Below are 22,401 nucleotides of genomic sequence, written 5' to 3'. Positions count from 1 at the left end.
TGGGCGTGGCCTGCAGTTTGTGGGCGTGGCCTGCGGGATGCCCGCCGCCGGGGGGGGAGCGCTGCCCGGCTCGCCGCGTGCGGCCCCACCCCGCGCCCAGCAGCACCCAACGTTCCGCGGCGGGGAAATTTCCACCTCCCGGCCCCGCGCGGCCTCGGCTCGTGCCCCTCGGCGCTCTCCCACCTGCTTTTTCTCCCCCTCTCCCACCCACAGAAGCGCGCTGTGGGACCCCCGTGCCCGGCAGCCGCACGGCCCCGAGCCGGCGATGGGCGCCGCTGGAGCAGCACCGCCACGGGGGGCGGTGCGGGGAGCAGCCCCGGCGCCGGGGGACGGCGCGGCGCGGAGCCCCCCCGTACGGCACCCGGGGTCCCCCGGGGGTCCCCGCCGCCCCGGCCCCGGTCTCGCCTCCCCGCCGCAGCCCTGGCACGCGGCCGCGCAAATATTTTGGCGTCGGCCACCGCACGCTGCCGGAGCCTTGCCAGCGGGCGGCACGGGGGGAGCGCGGGGATCTGGAAGGTTCCCGCGGCCCTATAAAGGCGGGCGGGCTGCGCGGGGCGGTGAGAGGGACCATGCCGGGCGCTTGGCTGCCGCTGCTGCTGGCGGGGGGCCTCGCCCTGAGCGCCCGCGGGGACCCCGCGGCCGTGCTGCGGCGCGACAACGATGCCGGCGGGCGATGTACCTACAGCTTCACGGTGGCCAGCCCCGGCGAGGCCAGCTGCCCCGAGGCTGGCGGCGTAGCCCAGCTGCGCGAGGAGCTGGCCGCGCTCACCGCCCGTCTGAACCGCCTGGAGGGAGCGGGGGGCCTGTGGGGCTCGGGGCCGAGGGGGGCTGATGTGAGCGGCGCGTGGTCGCGAGGCCCCCAGCGAACGGCCCCGGCGGGGTGCGAGGAGCTGCAGCGGGCCAAGGAGCGGCTGGAGGAGGAGAAGGGGAGGTTGGAGAGGGAGAAAGAGGAGCTGGGCCGGCGGCTGGAGAGCAGCTCCCAGGAGATCGCCCGGCTCAGGGCTGCGCGCTGCCCCTCCGGCACAGGCGGGGTGCCCGGCCGCGACGCCCTGCGCTCTGCAGGCAAAGGTCAGTGCTGGGGGATGGGAATCTGTGGGCATCCCCTCCTCACCCCGAATCCTACGTCCCACCCAAGCCATCGGGTCCCGTTGTCCCCCCCTCCACCCTGCAGCCCGTGCCCCCACCTGGGGCTTCTGCCTTTGCCCCTTAGAACACTGCCCACCCACTGCAAGGGGCAGCGCCCGGCCTGGGGACCCCCAGACCCTCTCCATAGCTGGGCTGTTTGCTGGCCATATCAGTGTGGGGAGGACCACGCTAATCTGGGGGACCCTGGGATTCCACCCAAGGGGAATTAAACTTGTGGGGAGGGAACGACGGGGTCAGTAGTGTCCCTCAGCCCTGGGTCACCGATGTGCCCCAGTCAGGGCACCAGGCTCTCAAGACAGACGTTAGCATTTTGGGTGGGTGGGGGCTCGGTGCTGGGGTTCACCTGGCTGCCTGGACCCCCCGCAGCCCCCAGGTGGGAGCCGGAGCCCCTCAGCTACCAGGAGCTGAAGTCGGAGAGGACGGAGCTCCCCGCGTCCCGGCTGCTGGAGGAGACGGCGCTCGGCCGCCCGCGAGCCGAGGACTCGGGTACAGCCCTGGGACTGGGTTTGGGGGCCTTGGGGTGGTGGCGTGGGGAATCGCAGGGGAATCGGGGAGAACTGGGGCTGGGGCAGCCCCGGGGCCCTGCGTGACCACAGCACTAACGCATCCTTCCTGCTGTCCCCGCAGGCTGCGGCGAGCTGGTGTGGGTGGGGGAGCCGGTGGTGCTGGGCCGGGCCGACACCATCGCCGGCAAATACGGGGTGTGGATGAAGGACCCCGAGCCCGTGGCACCCTTCACGCGGGAGACCACGTGGCGCGTGGACACGGTGGGCACGGAGGTGCGCCAGCTCTTCCAGTACGAGGCAGCCGAGCAGCTGGCCCGCGGCTACCCCGCCAAGGTGCACGTCCTGCCACGGCCCCTGGAGAGCACCGGGGCCGTCGTCTATCGTGGCGGGCTCTTCTTCCAGCCGCGCCGCTCCCGCGCGCTGGCCCGCTACGACCTGCGGGCTGAGGCCATCTCTGCCGAGCGGGAGCTGCCCGGTGCTGGCTACCATGGGCAGTACCCCTACTCGTGGGGCGGCTACACCGACATCGACCTGGCGGTGGATGAGACGGGGCTGTGGGTGGTGTACAGCACCGAGAAGGCCAAGGGAGCCATCGTCCTCTCCAAGCTGGACCCTGAGACGCTGGAGATCCGGCGCACCTGGGAGACCAACATCCGCAAGCAGTCGGTGGCCAACTCCTTCATCATCTGCGGGACTCTGTACACTGTCAGCAGCTACTCTGCGCCCAATGCCACCGTCAACTTTGCCTACGACACGACCACCAGCACCAGCCGCAGCCTCAGCATCCCCTTCGAGAACCGCTTCCAGTACCTCAGCATGGTGGACTACAACCCGGCGGAGCGGCGGCTCTTCGCCTGGGACAGCTACAACATGGTGGCCTACCCTGTGCGCCTCGCCCACGCCTGAGCGCCGTCCGGCCCCTGGCCTCCTGCTGATGCCTCCTGCGAAGAAATCCCTTTGTGCTCCATGAAACAAAGCGCTTCTCCAGGGCTGAGCCGTGCTGGTGGATGCGTCCCTGTCTGGCCCTTGTGGGTCTGAGTGGGTGCTGGTGGTTCCCAGCCCTGCTCCAGCATCCTCCCAGCCCAGAGATGGGAGCGGGCAGGGCTCAGACGGGCAGGCTGCTGGCTGCCTTCCTGCTGGGACACAGAGTGGGACTGGTGAGGGGGCACCTTCAGCCATGCTGGCCCTCCGTCGCCCGGGAGCCCCTGCACTGCCCCTACCCCATCTGGCCCTGTCTCACCTCGCCTCGCCAGCAGCTCTCCCATGCTGCTTTCAGAGCCCACAGTTATCACTATTTATTGTAGAAAGGCTGTAGGAGGCTTGCGACCCCCTCAGCTCGGGGGGGGTGTCCCAATAAATGCTGCAGTATTAAATCAGAACAAACGTCTGAGTTTCAACTGCTAACCAAGCTGGAGATTTGCTTAATAAAAATATTATTACACGGTGCAGGGGGCACGTTTGGGACTGGTGGGTGGCAGGTTTGGGGGACGGGAGTGTGCCGTGTCCTGTCCTTGCTGAGCAGTGCTGGTCATCTGCTGCCACCCACAGGGTGGGGGACAAGGATGCGGTCCCATTCTAGAATGGCAGTGGACAAGGGGATGCCACAGGCACCAAGGCAACGTGAGTCCTACAACCAGGCTGCACACACGTTCTGCAATGCCGGTGAGTCCGGAGGGCTGGGGGCCAAAACACCTGGCAAAACACCTGGGTTGGAGGGCTCTGCCTTAAGTGAGGGCTGATAAGGGATTTTTTGACATTTGTCAGCACTTGCTGCCCCTGTGGCTGCAGGCAGGCTCCTGGAGGCTCTGAGCACCCTTTTCTCCCACAGGCCTGCAGTGGGGCTGGGGCATAGCAGAACAGTGCAGGCAAAGGTGTCCCCCCGGCAGTGATGTGCCCACGTCATCACCATGGTGAAGCCTGGCAGTAGCACAGAGCCCCGTGACCCGCGGCGAGCCTCTGTCGCGTTGAGATGCCTCAGCTCCCTCTGCATGGTGTCCAAGTCTGGAGAGGCCATATCCTGCAGCTCCTGCCACATCTGTGCCACCCCGCAGCTGGCAGCCACTTCACTGCAGGACTACGGCGAGGTGGACCGGCAGCACATCCCCCCGTTCTCTGTCAGCCACGCCATCTTCTCCAGGGATGAGGAGCCGGAGCTTCAGGAGGAGCTGGGAGCCTCCATCACCCCCTCCATGGAGCCCGAGTGCTTTGAGGCCTGCAGCACCTGCGTGCTGTGGAGCGCCCGGCTCCATACGCAGACCTGCATGAAGGAGCAGCCCACCGCCGCCCTGAGGGAAGCCGAGCCCAGGGCTGAGGCCTTCCCGTGGCTCCCAACAGCGCAGTGCAACAACTCCGCCATCGACCGCAGCCCCATGCCTGCCCTGCACACCTGCTGGGCGCTGTATGAGGGCCGAGAGCTGGGCCAGCAGGGTGAGGGGATGCAGTATAGGCACAGCTGCCAGCAATAAATGTAAGTCTATCACAGCACTCCTGGCCTTGGGGAACTGCTGCATGCACCCCTAGGGCAGCCCTCTGCCTTGCTCTGAAACCCATCCTGGGGGTGAATGGCCTGATGGAGGTAGAACTGAGGTGGAAGGGACCCTTAAAGGCCATCAGGTCCCACTCCCCTGTGATGAACGTGGACACCCACAGCTCCATCAGCTGCTCAGAGCCCATCCAGCCTGACTTTGGCTGTCTGCAGGGACGGGGCACCACCCGATGTCCCCAGAGCTGAGGTGAGAGGCATTGCAGGAGCCCAGGGCCACAGAGTTGGGGTGGAGGGGCCCATGTGTGCTTGCTCCTCCCCACGGGGGATGAAGGGACGGTTTGTTCCCATGCGCTGTGGAGCTCAGGGAGCAGCACAAGGACCAGACGGACCGAGCCCTGGAATTCAGGCCTCCCATTCCCTGCCAGCACCGGGGGCTTTTCAGGCTGGGAAGTCCGTCATTTAATTGACTAAGAAAATAAATGAAGACGAGCCAAGGTACACAGGATTTCCAGAAAGCCAGGCTTGAGCTGAACAGCAGTAAATACACAGATTGACTTAGCAGGCTATTCAAAGCAAGCCCAGAGACTCCCTCCCCTCCCAAAGCCCAGCAGAAAGGTTGAGCTGAGAAGAGCTGCTGGCTCTGGCCCCATTCACACCAACCCCTCTGTTCCCGTCTTTCAGAACAGTTATGGTCTTTCCATGGACAGGTCCTAATGAAAAAAAAAAAAAAAAGTGAGTTCTCCAAATGAAATAGCTTCCCAATTCATGGGACTTCAGTGCAATTGATCCTGACAGCCAGAGAGAGCCCTAGAGCTGAGATTACACACCAAACCCAACTCCAAGACAAAAAGCCCAGAGGGGAATCTCTCTGCACTCTTCACCTGCCCTCAAAGGCAAGGAAGGAGGGCCCAGGCTATTTTGGAGAACGTACATCAAAATAGCACACTGAACTCCCCAATGTTTGTTTTTGATTAAGTTCCAACAGAAATACTGCCCTTGTTCTGCTCAGCACAAGCAGCATCAAGAAGTTTAGTGCGTTCCCACTGCTGATTTGGGGAAATTGAACTGATTTTTCCAGCAGTTTTATTGGAGAACTGAAGATTAATTCCCCTGAAATACAATAGCTCAGTGAACTACTTTCCCAGCTTTAGAGTCCCTCTAAAACAAGCCAGCAGAAAACAGGCACTCATTTCTCCCACCTTCTTCCTCATCTCCCCAAATGCTTACTGTAGCTGTGCTTGTTCTTCTCCCATAAAAACAGCACTTTATCTGCAGCGTTACCTACTCAGGAGTTACTTCTGCACATGGCTCCAGCTGCAGCTTACAGCACCTCGATCCAATCCCCACTGCTGCAATTCTATAGGAAAGGCCCTAGAAGAACTGACACAGCAGGGCAGAGCTCCAGCTCCTCCACTGCCCACAAAGCACAGCCCCAACCTGCCACCCCTCACCCAATAGCAGCACGGCTCTTTCCCGTGTCTGCCCTTTGGAGGGATAGAACTAGCCAGCTCCTTTTCTCAGGGCAAGATTGTTTCTCTGCCCCGAGATAGAAATGGGAAAAAAGGCACTGAACTCTGTTACGAACAGCGTACCCTCTGGTGGCCAGCAGGGAGCAGCTGCCTTCCCCTTATACTGCGCCTCCATTGGTAAGAGCTCAGCAATCACCTACAGCTGAAGGGCTGCTAAGGTATTCAGCCCCTCACTAAGACCTGTGCTTCAGAGTGGGCGAGGAAGAAAAAGGTCAGTAATTGTATGGTGTGAACTGGTGGGTGCGTTTGGCGTCTGGCCATTTTGTTTCCTTCTGGCCCCGCAGCAGCGAGTTGGGAGGGGAGCAGTGCAGGAGGGCTGAGCAGCAGCAGAGGGAAGCTCCCTGCTTCCTTGGGAACATTTCCCCTGCAGGAAACGGGCACATCTTGCCTTCAGCACCAGCTGAGGTGAGGACAGGCAGCTGGCTAAATCCAGGTCTCCTATGACAAGCAGATCTTCTCCAAGCAAAGCATCACGAGTCTCTAACACTGAGCAGCTCACCAGCGACATCACATCCTGCAGATGCAAACAGCAGGCTCCTTGCAGAGCTCCATGGAAGCCATGTCACCTGAGATCTTCACTGGAGAACAGGATCAGGAGCAGTAAGAGCAGAGAGAAGCCACCAAAAGAGCTGTTTCAAACTCAGTTTCTCTCTGGCCCTTCTGCTTTCCCAAGCTGCAGAATGCACTCTTTGCCTGGCACGTGACCTTTGGGCTCTCTCCTCATCCTACAGCACTTTGCTAATCATGAGATTACCAGGATACTTTATTTAGAGAATACTTTATTAGTTTCTGTAATCAAACCCATGTAAATAAGACCGTACATATTTAATACAGTGCGTTACCCCTGTACAAATGGAAAAAAAATTAAGTTTAACATTTCTAGACCAATATGGCTGTTAATTTCTGTACAATGCCAACTCACACTACAAGTGGGATACTTTTTTTTTTTTCCAAAGTTGACATCACAGCTAAAGTTTCCAAAAATTCAAATTATATATATATTTATATAAAAAGATAACCAAGAGCAATCCACTAGGCATCAATAGCAGCAACAGCCTCTCCAGCTTCTGCAGTCATCTGAACAAAATTATACACATTAGACTTTCAACTCACTCTTCTTTCAAAAAGAAAAAAGTAACCAAAAAAAATCCCAGAAAAAAACCAGCAAGTTCTGCTACTGATGTGGTACCTGGTGCTTTTTATTAGCTTTTCAATCATTGTCTGGAAAAAAACCTCTAGAATAACATTATTAAAAACAGCTCCAGTATAGCACAGTCACTACTACATATCATAAGCAGGTACAGGATATCTTACATTCACAGAAGTATCATACAGTACTGTCCTACAGCTATAATACTAGAGGATACAATTAAAAAGGCATTATCTGACTTGATTCTACGTTCCAGCACACTGTGGGCAGGGAAGTGGTGCGACGCAGCTCCGATATAAAGAATGCACCTTTTAGATAAAATTCTCTTTAATCCAACAAGGTTTCTTTTATTCTTGTGGCACAGCTCTAAGTGCTCATCGCTGTATACAGACATAAGCTGGAAACCGTTTAAAGATCACTCGCTTCATATAAAGATAGCTGGACAGAGGTGAACAGAATAACTGGGACTATTGATGCAATTAACCTTTCAACTCCAGAGGTGAACAACTGAGGGAGTGGGTGTAGAGAACACAGGTGGCCAAGTAGCATTTTCATATTGTGATCTAAATACAGTATATTGTCATCCAAGAAGCAGCAGCCAGCAAAGCACTGCCTTCAGAGGGAATTCAACACTGCCACGTTAGCCTTTGTGCTACGTTACACGTCACACAGTAAAGGTGATTCTGCCAGCTATGTGAATTCCTCTGTTTAGTACAACACGGGAGCTCCTCAAGTCACTACAAACTTAATGCACGTTACTTGGCCCAGCACCATTTTCAGATCTGCATGTTCTCATACTCATGAGTTTATAAAAAGATAAATAGCAGCTGAAGATCAGGAGAAAGTAAGAATATGCATCTCGTCAGGTAGGAACATGCCTCCCCAACCGCCTTCTTCCTCGCTGTGCTATTTCTCAGCTTTCAGGCTGGGAAGCATATAAGTGTGTAAGCCAAAACATGCGCACACGTGTAAAACGTGCACACTATCGAAAGCGTTCTTCATGCTGTCACAGGAAATAATAAGCCCAAAGAGCCTAGAAGCTCGGCTGGATACACAGCAGTTTAAATTCATAACTGCTGACAGCTTCTATGTCCCTTTATGTAGTTAAGAGCCCTGCAGGGAGAGAGGACTGCTGTCTCATCCTTGGGGCTACAAATTCATGCTGCTGCCGCCATCTCCCCCATCCTCCCCTCTCCCCCCCCCACCTCCAAGGAAATACAGTCTCTAAGATTTTGTTTCTTCAGTTTTGATTGCCTGAGGTTTGATTGGCCCAGTTCTAACAGGCTTTGTTGCTGCAGGAGGTGCGGGGGCAGGCTTCTCCTCTGCTTTGTCCTGGCAGACTCCTGAAGAGTCAGCAATCGCCTCGGAGGGTTTGCTCCCGTTCTCATCCACTTTTTGCGCTTTGCCTCCTATTGGTTTGCTCTGCTGCTGCTCAGAAAAGAATCTCTGGGTGGACTGAAGTACCTCTGCTCTCTGCTTTGCCTTAAGAAAGGGAGAAAATATATTTACTGAGGAGATGGGTACAGGAATAAAAGTGATTCACAAAAGTAATTCCTAAATGAAAGGACTGACCACCCTGGCCAGGCTTTGCCAGAACGGCAATGTCAATCCAGTTCCTTCCCAGATACCAACACATCAGGGCACCTGACTCCTCAGCAGCACTGTAACATTGTGCCTTGGCTTCCCTTGCTCTTCATAATCCTCACATCCACAGGAGAGAACCAAGAACAAGTTTCAATCATTATCTCACATCTTTTTATGTTGCTAACTAGCATTACAGAACCCACAGGTACAAACAGCCCTGAAAGAGTACAAACAAACTAAAGTTTCATTGCACAGTGTCAGACAGGACCAGAACACATCCAAGCTCCAACGCTATCCAGCCACACAAGCACTGAAAGTTACACCAGCTGTCCTTCATTCAGCCCCTGCATTCAGGAAGCTCGGAGCATGGGGAAGGGGATAGAAGCAGAGTCTCTGAGCAGCCAAATTTTCCCCGTTGCTCTGGACACAGGTTTCGAAGCCTGCAACACCAGTGCAACTGAACCTGCCTCAAATCTGTGCTACATGTAGCTGAAGCTGTATCTGCTTCCAACTCAAAGCACGTTCTCATCCTGGGAAGCACAAACCATTGCCTGGCTTTCTCCAAATCCCTCCTGATCCCACCAGTAACCTTAACTTGCACTTGTTAAGTTCAGTCTTCACGATCAAGTGTTAAAGCTGCAGTCTTATGCTGGACCTTCCACATGTCAGTGAAGAGCTGTGCACACCAGATGCTTCAGACCAAGCACTTGGGTCTCCTCTCCATCCCAGCCTTGGTTAAAGCAGGAGCTGCACTACCAGTTAAACATTCTGAAAGCAGTTAAATGCCTTTTTAAAAATAAGACTTATTTTACACAAGGAACCCCAACCACAACACAGACAACCAAAACCCACGTACCTCTCCGTATTTTAAGTATTTTACAGAAAATTGGAGAGAAAAAATAGCCAAAGCCCAGAATATGAGGTCTTGGTTTTGATAACGTCTAGTTGCTTCAAGTGGCCAAACCAGTAACAGAATAGAAAACAGATCTGTGAACTCTGGCATGCCAAGCTGCAACTACAGTCTGGTTTTACTGAAGCCAGACAGACACCTGAAATCATTTGTGTAATTTTAGATATCCCCTGAGGTTAAGGCTAAAAAGCTGGATGATTTGATCACAGGCAACCAAGCATGACAAAATAACTTACATTCTTCTGAACAGCACTTGCAGGGAGATTCAGAAAGCCAGGACTGCATGTCTGTATTTGCTGACAGGTTAGATCCAGTTTGCAATACAGACTCAAGACAGTACCCTAAAACATCATCTGTTAGGTCTCCAAATGGCATTAACCGGTGGTACAAAAATTCTAGATATTTGGCTTATTTAAAGGGGGACAATCAACTCCTAGAACCAGAAGTCATCGGAAAAAGCATACTCTTATTTTATACCTCCCCACGTGAGTTGCGGCCAATGACAGCACGTAAGGGAGCTCCTTGGCACCATCCATCCACATAAGCAGCTTATTCTGCAGAATACAGCTAGATGAGCTAAGTGTACAGTATCTCTATGCAGAACCCCTGGACTGCAGTCTCTGCCTTGTAAGAAGAGCTTGCCTCACTCTTAAGGGTCCCAAAGCACTTTAACAAGATACATGACTCATTGCTTACTACCAAAATGCTCTTCTGCAGAGCGTACCATGTCACTGCATTCTGTCAGAGAGACTTATCACAGGCACTGCTACTCACCAGGAAAAGAATTAGCAGAATAAGCTAGAAGCAAGGCTGGCTGGGACACAAGGGTTCATATCACTGCTCAGAGTTGGGGGAGATGTGAAATGACAGCTAACAGTCGAGTTCATGGGCTTCATCGCTCATTCAAAAATCCAGTTGTCAGAGTGCCTTGGGCAGTGGCAGCTGTTTCACAGCCACTCACCACAGGACCACTTGAGAAAGGAAGCTCCCTAATCTTTTTTTTTTTTTATTCTCAAGTTCTTATTAATAGGAAAACAAAAAACAAAACAAGGTTTAGAAAAGGTCTATGTTCAGCTGTTGGAGGCCCAGCTACTGGCTTTGGCTCCAGAGGCATCTGAGTTAAGACATGATTTGCAGACACATTCCTGCCCTATAAGCCGTCAAGACTGAACTGGTGTTAGCAGCACTGCAGCTCAAATACTAACCTTCATGTCTTGTTCAGCCTTCATCGCAGCCTGGGCCTGACTGCCTCTGGCTCCAGACACTGATCCACAAAGACCTCTGGCCACATGCGGTAAGCGAGGGTGGCTCATAAGGCCTGTGATCATCTGAGACGGCATCTGACTATGCAGTACTATTGGCAGCCTCTGAACAGGCGCTGGGAAGGTGTTAGTATATGGGGCTCTTACCAATGGAGGGAGCAGGTTAGGCTGAGAGAGGATCTAAGTGGGGGAAAAACAACAAAAAGAGACATTTAACAATTAGAAAACTGCCAACTAGATTGCATGTTGGCATCATCTTATAGGGGAAAAAAAAACGCCTGCTCTGCTGTCAAACTGATGTCAAGAAAACAGGCTTTTATGTTGAGAGGCCATGCTTAAATTCCAGGACAAAACAGCACTATAGTGCCGCTGTGCCTTCAAGTTTTACTGACAATTTAGACATTGTAAATAATAAGGAAGAAGACTCAGGCAAGGCGATGGAGGAGTCGCTAGAGAAAGGCAGTGCTGAAAAGTCTAGGTAGTTTTTGCTAGTTGCAATCAAAAAAAAAAAAAAAATCAAACCTTAAGCTCTGCAGTCAGACACTCAAATGTTAAAGCTTGAAGAGAAACATCCTACATTTCGACAGAGGTTATGTCTCCCTAGCAGCCTGGCTACAGTCACCCATAAGTGGGATGCAGCACCCTTGTAAAGCTGCACTCCCTGGAAAGCCAGCACAAGAACTGACCTCATTCACAGCTACTAACAGATTCCTTGGCACGCACAGAACTCTCCAATTAAACCCACCACAAAATCTGCACTACTAGTTAGCAAGACCAGAAGGTATTTTTGCCTTGATCTTGAAATCAGTTTCTTCACACTTTTTTTTTTTTTTTTTTTTAAAGATTTCATTGTGCATCTCCCTGTGATAAAACCTGAAGAAACACAGCAAAGTTGAGAAGTCACTGAGTTATACAGAGCAAGATTTGCCTGCAGGAAGCCACCAGCTGCCTACCTGTGGTGCAAACTGTGCAGGAAATGGCTGGGTCATTCTCACAGCAGCAGCTGCTGACTGGAACTGCTTCTGGTAGACAATGCTGTTCATTTTATTGGACTGATTGTTAGGACTTGTAGAACTGGCCCTGAAGAAAAACAACAGTTAGAATCACATTGCCTCAAACAAAGCATGTTTCTATCATTAGTTGCAACTTAAAAGGCAGCCTGAAGTAGGGGAAATCTCTTATAGAAACTAGTATCAGATTTTTCTGGATGTACTTTCAATTCAAACTGAAACAAACCCAGAAGGCTATTAAGAAATTTTTAGGATATGGAAAGGCTATAGGGTAATGTCTATATGAAAGACATCTCCTCAAAGTACTACAAGTTCTAACAAAGCGTGTACTCTTCCCCATTTCTGCTACCTTTTGCTCAGTCCTACCCCTTTACACTGCTGTGGGGCTCTGAGCTTGTCACAACAGGCAATTGCAATGTGCAGCTGCTTCCACTCTGACCTGGCAAATGTTTTAAAGATGCGTTTGAGCAAATTTCCAGAGTTCTACAGAAAATGCTCTCTGTGTTTTATTTGGCTGAGAGTATGTCCTCCATTATAACTTCTAAGACATGAGGAATCACCACGAATTAAATGAAGCTTGAAAGATTATCTGGGAGAAGGGCACTCAACAGCTCTCAGAGGAAAGAGTGAACAGCCTCCTTTAAAAATGGAGGCTGACTTGCAGAGAGCTCTCGTGCAGAAGGTGTGGGCAAAACACAATGTGAAACGAGCAGCAGGACAACAGTGACAAAGAAGGCAGCTATACTCAGTCCACACAACATTTCACAAACTTGGGACTTTTGAGCTCTTATGTTTTTCTATGTCTTCCCAGTACCTTCACACTTAACACCAAGGCTTATGGCACATCCCGCTTCAGCTGCATCCCACAGATTCTACATGAAACATTTCTACAAGACACAGACCGTCATCTTTCTCACTCCTTTTTTTCTTACGTGAAATGTTGCAGGCAAGAATTCAGGACTGTATGCAGGAGTTCAAACTAATTCCTGCTTCACTAGAAAAGCTTGAATGCTTTCAGCCTGCTACACTGAAAGTCAATGAAATATAGTTACCATGCATGGGAGTGCAGTTTTCAAGAACAAAACTACTTTGCTCCAAAGTTCCACTTTTAAGTTCCTTCAGCCCACTCAACTTCACACACAAACATCTCAGTAAGTTCACTGAGAGGTACATTCTGCATATGAGAATTAAATCTATTTTGTCAGTTAACCAAGTAAGCCTGCCAACTGCTTAATTTCAATCATGAAAAGCTTAGAAAACAAAAAGTGCAGGATCTATAACAGAACTGCTGCAAGAAGTTCTGCTCGGGTGCTTTTAGTTTTGTTGTTCTAAACTTTCAATATTGCAGTTATTACTACACTCAAAGAAGTTAAATAGTCTTGATAGTTTTACTCCAAAGTACATCATCTCTGCCCAGTTCTGTCTGTTAGGTCATTTTTAGTTCATTTCTTTAATTCCATTTAATTCCAAAATATTTTTAATGTCTTATTTCAGAGCTTTATTTTTCTGGCTGAATGCAGTGGGGATCTGATGACATACATCTTAAGAGCACGCTCCTTTTAAGTTCAGGTTAAACACTGTATTTTGCATTAGTAGCCCCTCATCCCATGCTTTTCAAAGCTGGCTCCTCATGTGTGACTAGGTGAATTTTCCAGATCTGATTTCAAAAATTTGGAACTTGAAAAGAGATCTACCTGAAGGGACTGGATGTTGGAGTTGTACTTCTGCCAGACACTGGTGGTGTTCCAGGTTTAACATCAATACCGCCTCCAAATGCCTTCAGTTCCATTTCTGATATCTGAAAAGCACAGCAATTAATGTCCCAATTCAATAAGAGAAAAGAAAAATTTATAGTTTGAAGTTTTATTTCCCACTTCAGAAAACACAGGAAAATATTTAGCAACAATCCTGAAAAATGCTGAAAGGAAGAGCTGAATAAAATAAACAAGTTCTAGAAAACAACAACAACAAAAAAATCAAAACCACAGCAAAGAAGTCGTTCAAATTGAAAATTCTCAGACTATAAATGGAGCAATGAATCTTGCATGTTATTTTGCAGATATAGTCAATAGAATAAATTAGGCTCTGGAACAGCATCCCTTCCACACACATCTGTAAAGCGTAACAACAACAGTAAGTCAAATGTAAGTGGGTTTTGTTTTCATTTGGCTACCTTTAGCAGGAATATGATGGAACCTCTAACACAGCAGCAAAGGCACCTAAGGGAAAATCCCACCATCCCACCTGAACTTCCTCATTTCTTGCTGAAGCAATAGCAACTGCACCCTGAAATCCAGGCCACAAGCTCTAAATATTTCAAGCGTATCTCTAGAGCTAGATGACTTCCTGCTCCAGGGAAAGACCTTGCTACACCTAACAGAAAGCTTGGCTGTGTTCATGTACAGTGTTATCAGTGCCACCTGAAAGCGTCGCAAGTGTGTGGTGCTGTACACTATCCAAAAATCCCATGTGCCTGCAAATCTGAAATCGCATCTAAGAGACCTCATGATTGGATGGCAGCTCTTCACATCTCTTTATTAGCAACTGTCACAGAGGCTCCACACAAAGGAGAAAATTCCCTTGTAGTATTTAAGTTTCCAGCACTGTTTCAGTGTTATCTCCTTGCTAGAGCTGTCACTCGAGGCAAGTTTTCTTTCGCTGTAAGACCAGCCTTTGCACACTATGTTCTGTGTTCTCATAGCACCTTGTGGCGCTAATCAGAAAAGCAGAACCTCAGAGAGCAGAAGAATTTAGTTCTATTTCAAGGTCACAGCTAATACAAAGTCTACTGAAGTCCCTAAAACTCCAGTCTGTTGCATCAGAAAGACTAGTTTCCATGCCATTCGCTCTTAGATTCACACTGAAGGGCAGAAGAGATTTTAATGTCTTTACAAAAGTAAGAAGGGATAACTTCCTGTCTCTAGAATTATCTACACAGAGATACACAAGCTTCCCCTGTGATGTTTTTTCACCACAGCTACCTGACAGAAATTCTCTGGAATACTTATCTACACAGAGAACAAGACAGTATTAGTAAAGATTACATCTACTCTGTTAGATCAACAGGTACACAATAGAATAAATTCATGCAGCAGGTGGCAGCATTACAAATGCAGCCAATGCACTTGTCAGTTTAGAAGCACAAATGAAATCTCAGTTTGCCCCAGTATTAGATTAGAAACAAACACTGACAGATAGAAGCATGACCAGAACAAAAAAACAGCTCTGACACTGTGATGATGCTTTAACAATTCCTTCTGTACAGTTTTCTACATGGTGCCCTACATGAAGTATTCTACTAGTCCACAAAGCCATTATCAAACAAAGCATTCCTGTAGTGCAATTTGACTAGTAGCAAGCCAACCACAAATGAAACTCATCTAAGCTTTCACAAGACACACACACTCTGTCACTAAGGGACTGATCTTGGCTGGCTTTCCTGTTTTACCCTCTAACTTTTAAGGTCAAGGCAAGTTTTTTAAATGCAAGTGTCATCACAGGTTGCCATGCTGGTTCTACAGAATAGCAAATAGCCATGCTTCATGTTAATTTTTGTACTGCAGATTTATCCATACGAATACCTTTCCAGTCGCAGCTATCATACTGTGCTGAGTTCCTGCTGGGATTAATCCTCTGAAAGGCTGGGTTACTTGTGCTGGTCTGCTTAGATTTTGAGCCTGTGCTTGCGGTGGTGTGTGCTGTAGTGGTGGTTGTAAAGACTGGGGTAGGGCAATAAGTGGCTGTGCTGTGGATCCAAAGTTGGGCAAAGAAAGTTGTGATCCTGGTAATGGTACTGTTACCTGGGGGAAAAAAAGAAGTATAGAGTCATCAGTAACATATACACAAGGGTCATCATTTAACTTCCTTTACTAGTTCTGTCATTTCAGTTATATACAGAGTATATGGTTTAATTTCTTATGGAATCATAGAGTAGTTTGGGCTGGAAGGGATTTTAAAGATCAGAGGATAAGCATGTGAGAATACCCCAGTGACCTGACTGGCAGGAATAATTGCATTTAGTAGTTTGACCACCAGTCTCAGACCTGAAAAAAATATATTGTGTGACTATGTATGATACTCTCCAGATGTGAAAGACTTAGCAAGGTTCTGTTCTGAATGATAAAAAAATTTCAAGTATAGAGACAGTCATATTTGAACACATTAAAAACATGAACATTTCTAGAAGGTCCTTTAAACTATGCTCCATTTTCAACAGATGAGACCCAATTTATAAATAATCTTTTCTAGACATCTGTTTTGGTAACTGCTTGTGTATTAAGGAGTCTACTATAGCTTCCCCCCAAAAAGCTACTTAAAAATCAAATTTTGAACCAGAAGATGGAAACCAATAGACAGCATGCTGTAAATATGACTATACCTGCACAGAGCAAATTAACAGATCTTTCACAAAAGAATTCCACTGGAGCTATTTTACAAATCTGCTGATGCATGTTACTGACCTGGCTGCCCTATTTTGCTTATTTGATCGATCATTTATCTGCCCACTTCTCAGTTATTTTCTATGTTTGATCTCTGACACGAGGCAGGTCTGACTTTTCAACTCAGTGAAACTTGGGTGTTACCAACTGGCCTGCACCAAGCACCCTGCAGTTTACTCGGCTTTTCCACCACCAATATTTGAACCCAAGAAGGCAGCACATGCCTCAGCAGTTAGCAACAGCATTGTACAAACTACATCTTTGCTTATCACTGGAAGGTGAACTATTTAAGAAAAGGAGACCATAGACAAACTATCACGATGAACTTGCAGGCCATTCAGCTTCTCAGTAACTCAATTTTGCAGTGCTGCTGCAGTAACTCCCTGCAGCTATCAGTTTTTAATTCTTTCAGTTCAGAAGAATTAATGATTCTCCAAAACCTCCTCTCCCATAACCTACCCAAACCATCACCAACAACATGCTTTTAAGAAGAATACAATTTAGGAAATTTACCATGCCATAGTTTACCTGCTGGAGAGCACTAGGAGACTGGGCAGTGTTGTAGAAATTGCTCTGGCCAGGTTGCTGAACTTGCCCAGAATACAGATTTGAAGCCTGGGTGAGTGTAGCTCTAGCCTAGGAAGAGTGAAAAACAACATTAAGAACAGTTAATTCCAATAAACTTAATAATACTTAATATAATGATAAGATAATACTTAATTCTTAAAACTGAGACAGTGTGACACAGTAGTACAGTAGAAATAACAGGACAGAAATAGGAAAACCTGAATGTTTCAGACTATAATACAGCTCTTATTTGCAAATGGTGGAATAGTCCTTTGCCACCTACAATAAATGAAACCAAATGAAGAGTTCCAGTAATAATACAAATGCAAGGATTCCTGTATTCTGGAAAACAATCCTTAATTAAGAGATAATTCTAACGTACCTTTATGAAACCAAAAGAACATTATCTTCCAAGTGTCTGAAGCGTTCTGCCACCTACAACCATCACGTAACTATTACAGAGGTCGCAATACTTTATTTATTATTGCATTATTATTTTTTTTTTTTATCAAATCACTGCAGAAGTTTTGCATTTTTGATATTTCCTACCTGGAGAATGTGTGTATCAAGAAGCTGAGAGCCTCCCAGTCCTGAAGCTTGACCAAGTTGATGTTCATATAAGATTGGAATAGGTTGTGTATTAGAAGTCTGCTGAAATGCCAGGCTTGACTGTGCCTTTGCAAGCTCCTGGTGCTGTACTGTCGGGAAGTTGTGTAAGGCTGTACCAGACAGAACTACTGGTGATGGCTGAGACAAACCACTTTGCATAAAAGCTTGCTGGGACCTGCAATAGATTGGAGCATTATGTATAAAAACTAAGAGTTCAACAACGAACCACCAGAAATTTAAAGTCACGAGTTATATTGTTTAAACACAATTAGAAAACTTGATTGGCCAAGTTTTTACTAGAAGACGACTTTTTTTTATTCTGCAGGCAGCAAAATAATAGATACTAAAGACCACATGAAAAATAACCAGACTTTTTTTTTATTTATACCCATATACACATCAAGCTGAAGTATTTTTTTCCTAATTTGACCAAATTGTTAGTGTACACTAACTACTGGTTCTTAGTTCATGCACTATCACATTAGCAGTCCCACTCCATCATAAAGCAAATTGTTTTTATACTCTTGACTTCATAGATCTCCCAAATCTGACCTTTAATACTTACAAGTTAAGTTACTGGATGTTGACAATTGTAGTTTCCAAATGAATACTCTGGCTTCAAAATCGAAACACAAATAGAAACCACAGCCTTTAATTTTAACTGGATATTCAGTTGCTTTGCCATCACCATACGAAAGTTGCAGTTTAAAAAACAAAGACCAAAAACAGAACAGCAAAGCACTGCAACAGAGAGGTGGTTTTAGTCCACCAGGAAGTATTTCTTCAAACCCTCCCTTAAGTCAGTTGAATAGCCACCTTCACATCGGAGGGTCAGCTAAGAGTTTTGAGAGTTGTTTAAACTCTTATCTCAAAGAACAGTGTTTTCCATGTAAAAATACCTTTCACCAAGAGCTTGGTTGATATGTACTAGCATAGCAGTAGCCCTATTAACCTATTAAGGCAGTAACAACCTTGTGCTTGCCTTACAGAACATCCACGTTAATTCCATTCTGTACCTTAAGTTACACACCATTCTTATAATTGTACAATTTTAATTGTAAGCACTGGAAAAAAAAACTTTCCTAAATTGAATGCAAATACGGTCTTCAAAATAGACACATTTTCATGTGTTTTATATATACATTAACCTACATAGAGATTTATTCTAAACCAGTAACCTCTGTAGCTCATCCTTCTCTGTATCTTTAAAGATGTGGGAAAGGTATTCCCTCAGATGGCACATCCCAAAACCCCATCAGTACTGCGTGCATGACTAGATCAGGCAGAAGCATTTATTTAATCTGGACTGCATGCCAGACTGATTGTGTTTCTGCAGCTAGCCAATTGTTTGCAACCATTTTTGTCAGCTTTGGAAGGACAAACAATATTTGATCTGATTCACCCAGTCCAAAAAGCACTTAGTACACAGGATAGAGAGAGATTAAAGGTTAAAGGGATTCAGGATACACATGTGAGATTCCTTTAAGTCTACTTAGTTAGGCTTCGGCTTCCTACATCACAAGCAACAGGCTTTTCTACACGCACAGGCAAAAATCTCTAATTACTTTCTCAAAAAAAACTTTCTCAAAGTGAAACTAACCGAGTTTGTCAGAGTACCACCATGAATAAATTTTGATAGGAACAACACAGAAGCTTTGGAATAGTTTACAGCAGAAAATTCTATGCAGATTTATATGCAGACAAATTCAACGCCACCTGAGATACACTGATCTTCTGATTGACTTCTGTAGCTAACAGAAAATATTCTAAAGCGTGATCTGCCATCTCCAATGCATCTGGGGTTACCTGTGGGGTTCAAATTTGGACTTCACAGTGTTTCTAGATTACAATGTTGGTTTAATCAGCAAATAAACAAAATGCTGAATTAGAAGGTCAGACTTCTCTCCCCCCCACCATTGCTTTTTTTATTTAGGAAGAATTATGTTTTCAGCTTTTTAGCCTGATTTCCTCAAGATGCAAATATCATTGATAATTGATATTCAAATAATTGAAATTCTGAACCCAGAATTTCACAGCTCCACTTGTACATGCAAACCAGCTAATCTGTGTACGGAGTTCTTATGCGGATCAACAGATTAAAGATTTTGGGAGGGAAAGACAGAAAGATGAAGTAGCCATTGAACACAGAATACATTTGCAAGGATGTGAGTTCTATGAATTCTGCCACCCAAAAAGCAAACAAATACACATGTTACTTACCTGTAAGGTTGTAAAGAAGAGTTGAACAACTCTTGGGCTTGTGACACAGCTGGTGCTGCTCCTAAACTCAGCTGAGCTTGGTGCTGTCCTTGCAGAGGTGCATAGATGGGGATGGGGATCTGCTGTACTGAAGCAGGCTGCACAAAGAAGAAGCCATTAAATGGAATAAACCTGTCTTAACATGATCATACAAGCACCTTGTGAATAGTTGCTTTCACATTAAGTATACTGTGAGTGAAAGCTTTTTATGACAACTGTTTTGAATCGAGAGGAGCAGGAGAGATTGAATGCCATCCACAGGTATCAGCATGAAGCAGTAAAAGTAGGGATGATTTTGTTTCTTGTGGAATCTTCCCACTATTGCCTGCCCCTATATGCCCATCAGCAGAGCTGGGATGGAGGAGAAAGGAAGAAAAAAATCCCCAAATACCTGAGAAAGTCCTGGTTGAAAGCCTTGCTGTTGGGCCAAAGAAGGTGGTGCCAAACGTGCATGTTGGGTGTTGAACAGGTGACTTGTATCCATATAAAAAGCTGGAATTTGGGCTGCAGTACCTCAAGAGGAGAAATACAATTAGTATAAACTTCCAAGCATTCCATTCATAGACAAATTTTCACCAGAAGTTAGAGATGCAGCCACTGTCAGTACTTCCCAGTACAACTACCAGAGTTTGAATCCTACAGCTGGGTGCATAGTAAGTGTGGTATGTTTTCTTTGGTATCAATTCATCTCTATCAGAATCTATCATTTTTGCATACCCATGTTATTCTTTGGGGACAAAACAGTTTTTGGCAAAAAGAGGCATTTTAATGAAGGAAGGGAAAGAACATGCTTCATGTAATTTAGGTTAACTATAAGTAGAACTTTCTTTGAAGAAAAATGCCATTACCATAAACTACTGTGGCACCTTATTAAAATCACCAACACTAGTCATTCTTGGTCTTAAATAGTGACATAAAATTCTGAAGCACAGAATTGGTAAATTGAAGAGCAAGAAACTCACTTTCTTCACTAAGCTAAAAACATAGCATTATTGATATGACTTGTATATGTAACTTAAGATAATTAGTGATTATTTGCTTATAAAAGCTTCTCCATCGTTCTGCCTTTACTACAGATAAAATCAGAATGAAGTTCAATTCTCAAGCTTCAGAACTCCAAAACAGCAGACACGTGGTTTCTCAGTCAAACACCATTACCTGCTGCAGACTGAGACACATAGACCTGGGGACTCTGCTGTTGCTGGGCAATGAGGGATGGCATGCAGCTCAGCTGGGAAAAGTGACTTGCAGAAGCTAGGCTGCTTGTCTGCAACTGCTGTGGTTTCACTTTACATATATTGGGAGGGTCCGAGGTGCTTGCAGTCTTTGTACTCAGAGAAGAGGTCGTGTATGTTCCAGCTCCTAGAAGGAGAGAAGCAAGTGGTGTATCATCAACCAGTTGAAGACACTCCAAAGCCTCCTCTCTTTCAGTGCTCAGAGTTTTTGGTATAGCTATGCAAGCACAGCCGCTATCGGTAATGAAAACCGAAATCTACTGCAGCTATTTCCATCACTGTAAGGCAGATGGGGAGTAGAAAGAACAATTCTATTAGGTTCACTACAGGAAGAGCTACAACAATAGTACTTCTCCCTTCTCAAGTGCAGGAGGACGTGAAAATATCAAAGAAGTTATATCAGTTAATAATACTGGCGTACTGTGACTGTGCCTCAGGACCAAAAGCCTGGCTCCAAAAAAAAGCCTTTTTAATCTGCTGAGGTTTTGACATATATTCTAACGTTCCTAGGCGTGAAGACTTAATCAGACGTAGCATCTTTTGGTTCTGACAAATAACAAGGATGAGAACAAGCATTGTTCATGAAGAACAGTTGGGCACTTGCTCTCCCTAATACAAGGGAGGCTCGGTATAAGCTGTTGAAGCCTTGGCTCTAAAAGTAAACTGCAAATGAAATTAATGCTGCAACTAGTTGGATGAAGTGTTTGCTGGAAGGTAAACCTGTTTGCTTGAACTGAGTAGCTGCCAGAACTAACATCTGTTCCAAAAAAAATCCCACTTGCCTCCATTCACTCAGATAAACAAAATGAAACTAACATATCAGCCAACAAAAGCATCCTCTTTCAAGTCCTTATATGTAGCATAAGCAGAAAGATGTCTTTTCAATATTCTTTTTAGCTGACTGAAGTGCAATAGGGAATGGATCTCTTTGTTAATTAGAGGTATCTGAGAAACTACTGCTCAGATACGACATTTCACACCTGCACAAAATTTGTCAGCTCTGTATTAAACATATTTCCATAGGGAACCTAATTTTTTGGAACACAGAACAAAGAGCAATATAACAGGACACTGCAATCTTGACACCCAGTACCTGATAGTGAAGTTGTTGGTGTAACAGAAGCCACAGGAATAGGAGGCATTGATGCACTAGAGAAAGAGCTGTAAGTACCACTGCTTGGCACAGCGTTGCTGCTGCTGCTGTTGCTGCTGCTGCCACCAGCTATGGGAGATGCTGCTGAGGTCACTGGTGAACTCTTCTCCCCCATGTTTGGGGAATTCTCCCATGCTTTGCGTGCAGACTCCATCTATTTAAAAAGAAAACAAATCTCCTTATCTATTAGGAAATTCGACCAGTCCAACAGCTTTCCTCTTTTAAAAGTTATTTTTAGTTCAAAAGGCAACTCAGGCTTCATGCGAGCCTCTTAAAAAAATCGCCGTAATCGTGCAACTCTGTTCATGCAAAAAGCATACGGCCTGAAGTTGGAGCTTCTTATCTGTTCCAACTGCACACGTGCACAGTTCATCTTAATGCTGAGTACTCAAAAGAGAGTTCACTCACACTAATCTGGCTTACTTTTATTTGACACGGAGAGCAAATGACACAGGAAGCAAAAGAAAGGTACGAAGGTATCCAAGTATTTCCAGGAAGACTTTTTCTTTTAAGTTAATTGGACCTTTTAAACAAAGTAGCTCCTTGCTTTCCTGCTA

General features: G+C 46.8%; 2 protein-coding genes across 19 annotated transcripts in view; one reads left to right on the top strand and one right to left on the bottom strand.

The window, feature by feature from the left end:
* Positions 1 to 408: 408 nt before the first annotated feature.
* On the top strand, positions 409 to 4,136 carry MYOC (myocilin). Of its 2 annotated transcripts, XM_031595694.2 has the most exons (4): positions 411 to 1,068; positions 1,513 to 1,632; positions 1,774 to 3,314; positions 3,481 to 4,136. In XM_031595694.2, the coding sequence occupies exons 1-3, from the start codon at positions 570 to 572 to the stop codon at positions 2,556 to 2,558; spliced, it is 1,404 nt and encodes a 467-aa protein (XP_031451554.2). In that variant the 5' UTR covers positions 411 to 569; the 3' UTR covers positions 2,559 to 3,314; positions 3,481 to 4,136. The 2 variants fall into 2 exon arrangements, with proteins under 2 accessions (XP_090002223.1, XP_031451554.2); XM_090146097.1 differs by lacking the exon at positions 1,513 to 1,632 and having other exon boundaries at positions 409 to 1,068.
* A 2,708-nt stretch (positions 4,137 to 6,844) lies between these two features.
* The window catches only part of PRRC2C (proline rich coiled-coil 2C), a 67,170-nt gene continuing 51,613 nt past the window's right edge, over positions 6,845 to 22,401 (bottom strand). For 7 of the 17 annotated variants that reach the window (XM_090146076.1, XM_090146084.1, XM_090146082.1 and 4 more), the window contains 11 exons: positions 21,785 to 21,998; positions 20,615 to 20,818; positions 19,848 to 19,969; positions 19,418 to 19,554; positions 17,138 to 17,372; positions 16,535 to 16,657; positions 15,164 to 15,382; positions 13,277 to 13,380; positions 11,526 to 11,652; positions 10,516 to 10,752; positions 6,845 to 8,298 (listed from right to left, as the gene is read on the bottom strand). In XM_090146076.1, coding sequence (XP_090002202.1) covers positions 8,041 to 8,298; positions 10,516 to 10,752; positions 11,526 to 11,652; positions 13,277 to 13,380; positions 15,164 to 15,382; positions 16,535 to 16,657; positions 17,138 to 17,372; positions 19,418 to 19,554; positions 19,848 to 19,969; positions 20,615 to 20,818; positions 21,785 to 21,998 — 1,980 coding nt within the window. In that variant the 3' untranslated portion in view covers positions 6,845 to 8,040. The remainder of the gene's footprint in view (positions 8,299 to 10,515; positions 10,753 to 11,525; positions 11,653 to 13,276; positions 13,381 to 15,163; positions 15,383 to 16,534; positions 16,658 to 17,137; positions 17,373 to 19,417; positions 19,555 to 19,847; positions 19,970 to 20,614; positions 20,819 to 21,784; positions 21,999 to 22,401) is intronic. The other 10 variants (XM_031595684.2, XM_031595692.2, XM_090146087.1 and 7 more) reach the window with 6 other exon arrangements.

The sequence above is a fragment of the Phasianus colchicus genome, chromosome 9, assembly GCF_987193195.1.
Source record: "Phasianus colchicus chromosome 9, bPhaCol1.hap1.1, whole genome shotgun sequence".
Classification (NCBI taxonomy): domain Eukaryota; kingdom Metazoa; phylum Chordata; class Aves; order Galliformes; family Phasianidae; genus Phasianus; species Phasianus colchicus.
This window is presented reverse-complemented; position numbering and strand designations above follow the sequence as displayed.